We start from the raw sequence: 9,244 nt of genomic DNA on the forward strand, positions 1-9,244 counted from the left end.
TTTCTACTTAGGTCAGCAGGGCAACTGTCAAACTAAGTGGAAAGGGTACTATGAGCATTCCTCAGTGGCTGTGGTTGACTGCTGCTAGACAGTGTTTTTTCCTAAAGATATTTCTTCTGCAAGGTAGACTGCATGATTAAGGCAGCAGGAGAATGGGATAAGCCAGGGGAGAGGAATCAGTGGGGTTGGTTTTAGGGAATAAAGAGCCAAACAGCAAAATGTCCTTCCTCAGCTACCCATTGGGCAGTCTGGTGTTACGGAAGACTGCATTAAATCATAGAAATGTAGAGGCTGGAAGGGACATTGAGGTATCATACAGCAAGACCCCCTCTACTGATGCAGGATTGGGAGTATGTAGAACAACATGAGTTTACCTTGCCTGTTCTTACAGCCTCCAATAAATGGATCTTTAACCTCTCTTAGAAGGCCAGTTGCAACTGTTCACTACTCACATAGTTAGAATGTTTTGCCTCAACTTTATGGCAAATCAGCCAGGCTTTTTCATCCCATGCTCCCTGGTTATGGAAAAGAATTGATCACACTTAAGCCATCTTTTAAATTGTAGAAGGTAAATACCATGTCCCTCTTCAGTGTTTTTTTTCTTCTGGACAGAGTCAAATGCATCTGCCTTTCCCATGCTCTTGGCTTTGCGTTTTCCTGAAAATGAATATTAAAATGTATTCCCCTAGCTGAAGGACTTTCTGCCTTTGGAGATTATACTCTGGTTTCTTGGCTGCTTCTGCATCCTCCACTCCCTTAAGAAAACACTTCCTGCCTAAGACAAACAGATGTCCACTTGGAGTAAGAGAAGCTGGGCTTTGTCCAACTAATTTACTTAAGCAGCTTTCCTCATGGGAGAACCAGCTGACAATACTACTTATTAGATTAAACAAAGCAATGAACAAGGCAGTTAAGTTTTCAGTATACCCATGGACAGTGTAGGGACAGTTTTTTCCACCCCTGATTTCTCCATAACAATACCTGGAAGAATTAGAATTGTTGAAGTCTTCAAGTCAATATTATGATTGATCTAAACCATGTTCTTCACTACTAGGTAAGGAAGACTTCAGATAATAGACTCCTCCCACACCCTGGATCTCCATCCTTTACTTCTAATATGCATTTCTGTTCTTACCTACCAAGTGTTTCACTTGCTGGTTTAATCCGCAAGTCAATTTTATGCTCCACTTCCGCCTAAAATAAAAAAGGAAACAGATTTGATCAGGGCCAGCTTTACAGGTCGGCGACACGGGCGACTGCCAAGGGTGTTGTGGTCAGGGGAATGCCACATGCACACACAAGTGTGAGCAGCTTGAGCTCACAGCAGCACTTTCCCCCTCCTGTTCTGCCCTGGACCAGCTGATCCCTGCCCCAGGCAGAAGGAGCTGTGCTCAGCCCAACCTGCCTCTACTTCCAGCCACTGCTCAAGAGGAGCCAGACAGGGCATGTGCAGGTGGGATGGTGCCTGCGCAAACCTGTCATATGCTGTGCCTGGCTTGTTCTGGTCAGGCCTGCCAATGATTTCCATTTGAGGGCTTGTCAAGCTCTGCTCTAACTCCATAGGTGGTGCAGTAAAACATAGACATACCATTTTGGGTGTCCTTATTGAGAGAGACACAGAAGATGATACTAACCTCTTTCCACAGTGGCTTCCCAATATTGACATAATCTTCATTTATATCACAAGCAACAACTCTGCCATTATCTGGCAAGATGAGTGCCATGTTCAAAGTATTGTAACCTGTAAAAACACCTGTGCAAGACGACAGGAAAAAAAAGTCGAGGAAGGCTTACCCTGCTAAGAAAACTGATTAACAGTAAGCAAGGATGCCTTTTGTTAAAGAATAAAAAATTAGAATAGTTGAAATCAGCAAATCATTAACAGAATCTGAAGGGTTTCTAGTGCCCATTAACAGGAGTGGAATTGCACAGCTACAAAAGTTAAATAGCATGCAGCTTCATCTTACTGTTAACCCTCCTCTAACTACAGTTTTAGCATAGTTTCCCTAATGGTTTCCTAAACTCAGAAGGCAAAATTCTGTCCTAGCCTCTCCAAGGAATTTTGGGCAACCACCAGTATTGCTTGGCTCTGAAGTACAGCTAAGTCATAAGGTGACATACACAAGAACATAAGGGGCAAACATAGTGAAGAGCTGCATGGTAGCCATGTAGGGGTTGAACCTAGAGGAGAAGTCAAGCTTAGAAGCTCAAAACAATCATGCATGGCATGAGTTGCCTTTCGGGCACCTCTCAATGTGGGATCAGGGAAAGGAAACAGGGCTTGGGGCCACTGAACTGTCCTTGCCTGAATCAGACAGGTGGGCCACAACTCTGACTCACTGTGCAATGGTTGTTTAACACTGTAGATTTACATGTCCAAAAGAGCATGAGAATGAAGATCCCTCTCTTCAAGATGCAGTGTGTTGTTGAACTCTTTCTCACCACAGTTCTTTTTTACTTGGGTTTCCTTCTCTTCAGATTATATCCATTTGGGCTGTTCATCTCTAATTTCTAACCTTACTTAAGTTGATACTGACTCAAAGGTCAGCACTCTTCTTATTGTATCCAAGGGATAGCAGAGGCTAAGGACCAGCTTTTTCAGGTGCCTAAACTGTGACATCTCAGGCTTGACTTCCTGCAGAGCCATGCAAACACTGCAGCTTAATCACAGAATTGTAGAATATTAGGGTTGGAAGAGCCCTCAGGAGGTCATCTAGTCCAACTCCCTATGCAAAGCAGGACCATCTCCAACTATCTCATCCCAGCCAAGGCTTTTGAATACCTGGATCTTAAAAACCACTAAGAATGAATATTGTACAACCTCTCTCGGTAGCAGTAGCTTGTTCTAGTGCTTTACTACCTTCCCAGTGAGAGAGTTTTTTCCTAATATCTAACTTAAAAACTTCCTTGCTGTAGCTTGAGCCCATTGCTCCTTGTTGTATCATCTTCCACCACTGAGAACAGTCTAGCTCCATCGTCTTTGGAACCACCCTTCAGGTAGTTGAAGTATATTATTAAATCCCTTCTCAATCTGTTCTTCTCCAAACTAAACAAGCCCTGTTGCCCCAGCCTCTCAGAAATTATATACCCCAGCCTACTAACCATTTTTGTTGCCTTCCACTGGACTCTCTCCAATTTGTCCAGATCCTTTCTGTAGTGTGTGAGGGGTGGGGGGTGTTCAAAACTGGCCACAGTACTCCAGATGTGGCCTCGCCAGTGCCAAATAGAGAGGAAGAATCACTTCCCTGGATCTGCTGGCAACTCTCATACTAAAGCAGCCCAGTATGCTGTTAGCCTTCTTGGCAACCAGGGTACACTGCTGGCTCATAATCAGCTTATTGTACACTGTAACCCCCAGGTCCTTTTCTGCAGAGCTGCTGCTTAGCGAGTCAGACCCCAGCCTGTACCAGTACAGGATTGTTCTGTCTTAAGTGCAGGACTTTGCACTTGTCCTTGTTGAACCTCATGAGATTCCTTTTGGCCCAATCCACCAATTTCTGAGCATCAGGTCAAGAAAAGCACCTAGTTGGCCTCTCCAACACTTGTACCAGAAAGCTGTTCCCAGCATTCTCCAAAAACTTCCTGGATTGCCTGTGCAGTGCTGTATTGCCCTCCCACCAGATGTAAGGGTGATTGATGTTCCCCATGAGAACCAGGGCTTGCGATCAGGAAACTCCTGCTAGATGAAGCTTTTTTTAAACAGCTATCTCATCCTCTTGGTCTGGTGGTCTACAGAAGACACCCACCGTGACATCACCCTTGTTGTTCTCCCCTTTGACCCTAACCCAGAGACTTTCAACAGGCCCTTATCTCCAGTTTTGTACTTGAGCACTGAGCAGGCATACAGCTCTTTTACATAAATAGCAACTCCTCCCCCTGTATTTCCCTACCTGTCCTTCACGAACTGTTCATACTATCCATAACAAATGCAGAAAATCAGGCACAAAAAAGGAGTTAACTTGAAAACCCCTGAATTGGTGGCCACCTGGAACCTTCTGCTTGCCAACATCACAGAGACTGCTGGGGTGAAAGGCAGGATTCTGCCCTGTTAGACCTTCCCCTTCTCCCATCACCTTTGATGTTTGGTAGATCTAACTGAACCATGTTGGATTGAAAAGCAAGGGCCAAAGCAAGGAGCTCAATTATTTTATACAGCTCCAGAATGGGTGGTTCTGGACATTACCCTAATAATATGCATTCTTACCAATTTCAATAACTTTCTTTGCTTTGATGAGTTTAGCCAAATTTGCCATAAACTGAGCCTGGTCACAGGACACCATTATTCTGCCCCAGGGGTGATCCAAGGTGAGCTAGAAAAGGAAACAAAGTGCAATGTTGGAAAAAAAAAACAGGAAAAGAAAAGTGACTTCTCATGCAGACAAGCTCCAGGGACAAAGATATCAGGACTGTGTGCATGAGGGAAAGATGGTTTTGAATTCAACAGTAATTCTGAAAGGAAAAAGAAATTCTTTCAAGGATTGGTGTGGGTAAACTAACAATTTGGGTAATAAACTACTGGATACATTTTTCAATAGCTCAGGAGATTGTGGAGCTTTAAAGAATAGGCAATAAGCTTGGGTAAATTTCTAAAAGCGGTACCCTCATTCAACCAGAAGATACAGGCTTGACACAGGAATTGCTGTGTGAAAGTTTATGGAAGGAGGTCAGACTAGAGGACATTCATGGCCTTTTCCAGCCTTAAGATATTTTGTACTTGGACACCAGCATAGAAAACAAAACTGAACTAGTTTGGCCCAGTAGAAAGAGCTTTGAACTGGGCTTCAGAAGATCTTGTCCCTTTTCTGAACTCTACCACTGTCCTGCCAGGTGAGCAGGCCAAGATATTTTACCTCTCAGTGTTTCCGTTTCTCTGTGTGTGTGTGTGTGTGTGTGTGTATTTTAAATGTTAATAGGGACTTTGCCTCATAGTTTGAAGACTATGGATGAGAAGATTTATAGAAAGGGTAGGTGGTATAATTACATACAAGTGGGATGTAGTCATCAGTGTTGCAAAGGATGGGTAACACTACTCTACCTGCACAGTATACTCTTGTACTCATTGCACAGCTCACAGTCTGTTTTCTGATACATCAGGGCAGCTTCACACAGCTTCACTGGTGTAGGGGTGTGACCTAGGGAAGGAGCATGATCACACGCTTCTTTATAGTCAGAGGTCAATGTCAGCAAAGGTAAGTAGAGGACAGCCTGGCAGGAACCACACAGACACTCATAGAGCTCCAGCACAAGGTTAGGATAAGGAGGTGTAGAGGTGGTATAAAACTTCAGTATCAGCTGAAGATCTGGATTCAGGTCTTTATGATCTAGAGATAGACATAAGCCATGGAATCTGGATCTGGGATATCAAACATTTATACTTTTTGCACATGTTTTGTATCTGGGGTTTTCCTTTGAGTTCATCTCTAATAAGAAGCAAGCCTCTGTGATGTCCTCCTTCAACTATCATAATACATACTAGAGTCGGAATATGCAGACTCAGCCATTCAAGCCTATTTCCATGCAAAAGAACAACTGTTCTCCCTAGGACACTTCCTAATGCTTTGTCTTAAGTGATCTAATGCTTTTAGACCTCCTAGTGATGAGGTTCCTGTCTTGGAAGATCTCCCCTATCTATTTTATACCCTAAGTTTTTACCTTCTTTTTGTTGCTCTTATTAATGGTAAATTATTAATGTAGTTATCTATTAGAAGGGCCAGCACCATGTCCAATTCCACTGCAGAAGAGATCATTATGGAAGTTAAAGGATGTAAGCAAACTTCACAACAGAGGGCCCTGCCTATCTTTGTTTCATTTAACAATGGTGTGTGGAGTAGTTCCTCAGCTGTTTTTAGCCTTGAAAGAGTAGCCTCATGCTTAAGTGGTGCATATGAATACCCCATCTTGGCCTTGTCTATACTCACTTTGCTCTGCTGCCAGAACTTTTGGGGGCAGAAAGCAGCTGCTACTACCAGCGCATGTGCACGTTGACACGTTTCTAGTAGCTTTGAATGGTTCCAGTCAGTACCTGTGCTGCAAGAGCACAAAATGCACCCTGGGAAAGCATCAGCTGCTAGAAGGACTACAACAGCCAGCTGAAGACATGTGGATGTCCACACATACCACTTAGCAGCAGAAGTGAAGTGACTCAGCCACCAGAAAGACATCAGTTTCTAAAGTTGAGCCTTGAGTGTGAACATGTTCAAAGTTTTCCCAGCAGAGCTGGACTTCCCTCTATACAAAACAGGGTCCTAATCAATTGTGTTAGTCACAGTCCTGCCAGTCACCAAGAGACAAGTGCGGGTATTTGGAGGCACTTAGGAAGAGTTCTTCTGTCATGCTCATATGTGCCTTCCCCAAAGGGGTTAGAACTGTAGAATACAGCCTGCATGTATGGTCCTTCAAGGATCATTGAGACAAGTTATCTGTCTGGCACTTGGTATATACAGCGCAGATAGTGGTTTCTATAGATCTAGGCACAAATGGGTAGATAGAGAATAGGAAATTCTTGTGGGATAGCACATCTTTATGAGGCATGGACAATACAGAAATGAATGTTCTTGGAACATTAACAGCAGCACCAGATGTCCAACCCTAGATGAGAGTACCTTAAAAACATACTGACCAGTCGCAGCTTCTTTAGAAGTGGGTGTTCCCTTAAAGAATGATCCAATATGTACTGCCAGAGTGGGCTGTCTTTTCCAATAACAGTCTTAGATGACTTGGACGCTCCAAAAAATATAGAAGGATATCGCTTGCCTATAAAAACAAAAGATATTAATAGGCCTCTGTGCCTCAATAGAAGAAGCTTGCAAAGCTTCGTTAAATCCAGAGTAAATACAAGACCAAGAAAAATGCCGAAGTAGCTAAAGGCTACATCAGTAACTGATGGAGGATACTGGGTATCACGTTCTTACAGAATAAGTGGTTACACAGGAATTAGTGCTGAAAGACATGGAAATGAAATGAATGACTCTCCCCCTTTAGGAGGTCTTTCTAGAATGGGGTTGGCTATATTGCCTTGTTAGCTTGAACAATCTGCACTGGTACTGTACTCTGATATACTTACCCTGCAGATAAACACAGGGGTGCAGGTCACTTGAGGTCTCAGTCTGATGGTGACTTTCATTAAAATAAAAACTCACCTAAAGAGATACTGGACTCTGCTGTCACAAGTGGTTCCTTCCCGTAGTTCAGCAGATTTTCTAGTATAGAGTCAAGCTAGCCTTAACAGCTGGAGTTTAACATGTCTTTTGGTGTGCAGAGCTACTCTAGACATGACCCCCAATTCTTCTGCTGTTAGTCAAGGTGTAAAACAATCTGCAGAAAGCTGTGGAATTGGTATAGCAGTTCTACCTCTCAATATAATATTTTTACTGTTAAGAAGCCTTTTTAAATGCTTAGGAAGATACGTGTATGTCTGCAGTTACCCAGCAAGGGGAGCACTAGGAAAGCATGCAACACCTTTAAGGCCTTGGCCTTTTAATCCTGTTGGTAGGTGCACTTTTCAGCCTATTAAAGTACTGTGGCATAGTGGATTATACAGACAGACTTGGACCTTAATAGCATTAATATATTTCCTGCCAAAGCTCAGTCAAACCTGTTCCTTGCATTTACCTCTTCTTAAGAGTGGTCCAGTCGTCAGAGGTGATAATCTGTCTCACGATATACTCAAATTCCCTTCATATATATTTACCAATTTTAAGCACAAAAAAATGTACCCAACGGTGCATAGGTTGCTTTGATGTAACTTTAAGAATAGACAGAACAAGAGCTTTAAAGTTAAATGCCCAGATCCAGACTCTCCTGTGTCATTATGGGTTGCTGGTTCCTTGACTAGTCAAGTTTGTTAGGGAAATGGAAGTTTCACACTGTCAAGTCTCAAAATTTAATTGAGGGTTTTGTAGTGAGGCTCTCTCTTTAAGCCCCAACTGACAGCTAGAAAATTACATGAAAATTTCAGCTTTGTGGATTTTAAATGTTTGAGAGAGATCGATTTTGTTGCCTTCATGGTGGTAGAAAAATGTTTTAGAAATGTGAACCCTAAGATCAGAATCCAGAACACAAGTGAACAGTGCTATATATGTGTGCCACATTTTGTGGGCAGTGAATGAGGTCTTGTGCTTTTTACAGACCACTCAAGACTGATGGTCTGGGCAGTGACTTCTGAATGCTGGGAGTTGGCAGTACTGTAGGAGGCACAGTGCAGAACCTAGCTCAGTGAGCACAGGACTGCTATGGATTCACACAGTCCCTCATCCTACAGCCAGATCTGTTCATGCAAACCCCTGCACCCAAGTGCACTCCCACAATAGGCCAATGAGTCCACAGAAGCAGATTTCAGGGCAGGATTGGGCCTGAGTTCTGCTATCCTGCCTTGGGTAAGAGCCAGTTTCTGCAATCAGGCAGGCAGGTACTTGCCCAGTTTGTACAATGCCATATGGGGTGGAGTTAGGTAGGGGCAGGGGTGGAGGGAATTCCTTCTTGATGCTGTAGGGACAATGCTGAGAAGCCTGCTGGTCCATTAGCCTTCCCTTAGGGATCCATTGCAGGGTACTCTGCTGCTGTGCAGATCAGGTGTCACCCACCATCCTCCCCAGCTCCTTGCACAGGAGAAGATGCCAGTCTCCTGCAGGGTCATTCCAACCCTCCTCTCCCAGGGTTCTCCCAAGCTCTCACTCCATGACAAAGTGCAGTCAGGAGCCCCCTGCTTCCATCAGAGCCATCTTGAGTCCGTGTGGTTGGGGCTGGGGCAGGCAGCTTGCAACCGATCAGAGAAGAAAGCAGCACTTACCTGCTAGGACTCCGGTAGCAAAAGCAACCCCCAGCATCGCAGTGCCCATGGCCACTTCTTTAGTGACACTGAACCAGGGCATTTTGTACAATGCAGAGAAGAAGGGCTGTTCCTGGCTGCTGCAGCGTTCAGCACAATGACACTACTTCCCTGAGCACATTAGATTTCCTTATCTAGTGCATGTCACATGCTTCCACTCTAGGCATGGGCCAGCATATCCACCACGTGGGAACTGTGCTTATCAGTGGGGCAAGAGCAGCATCTAGAGGCGAAGGGGAAAAAAATAAAAATAAAAGGCCAGAGTGAATTATTGTTTATGGATGAGCTTTCCCACCATCTGAAAGAGAAAGGCATGAAACAGTAATAAGCACAGGTTACAAGAAAGGGTTCACAAAATTAGCATTTAAATGGTCTCAGGAAATCTAAGGCAATCACATGTGTACCAGCAGAGTCTAA

At 43.9% G+C, this 9,244-nt stretch overlaps 1 protein-coding gene across 12 annotated transcripts in view; it reads right to left on the minus strand.

Moving 5' to 3' along the window:
• The window catches only part of COMTD1 (catechol-O-methyltransferase domain containing 1), a 66,222-nt gene extending 57,253 nt beyond the window's left edge, over nt 1-8,969 (minus strand). For 10 of the 12 annotated variants that reach the window (XM_025212950.1, XM_025212947.1, XM_025212942.1 and 7 more), the window contains exons 1-6: nt 8,789-8,969; nt 6,620-6,753; nt 4,205-4,310; nt 1,635-1,753; nt 1,140-1,194; nt 577-657 (exon numbers count right to left, since the gene is read on the minus strand). In XM_025212950.1, coding sequence (XP_025068735.1) covers nt 577-657; nt 1,140-1,194; nt 1,635-1,753; nt 4,205-4,310; nt 6,620-6,753; nt 8,789-8,870 — 577 coding nt within the window. In that variant the 5' untranslated portion in view covers nt 8,871-8,969. The remainder of the gene's footprint in view (nt 1-576; nt 658-1,139; nt 1,195-1,634; nt 1,754-4,204; nt 4,311-6,619; nt 6,754-8,788) is intronic. The other 2 variants (XM_025212936.1, XM_006016297.3) reach the window with 1 other exon arrangement.
• Nucleotides 8,970-9,244: the final 275 nt, after the last annotated feature.

This window comes from Alligator sinensis, unplaced genomic scaffold (assembly GCF_000455745.1).
Source record: "Alligator sinensis unplaced genomic scaffold, ASM45574v1 scaffold109_1, whole genome shotgun sequence".
NCBI classification, from domain to species: Eukaryota; Metazoa; Chordata; order Crocodylia; family Alligatoridae; genus Alligator; species Alligator sinensis.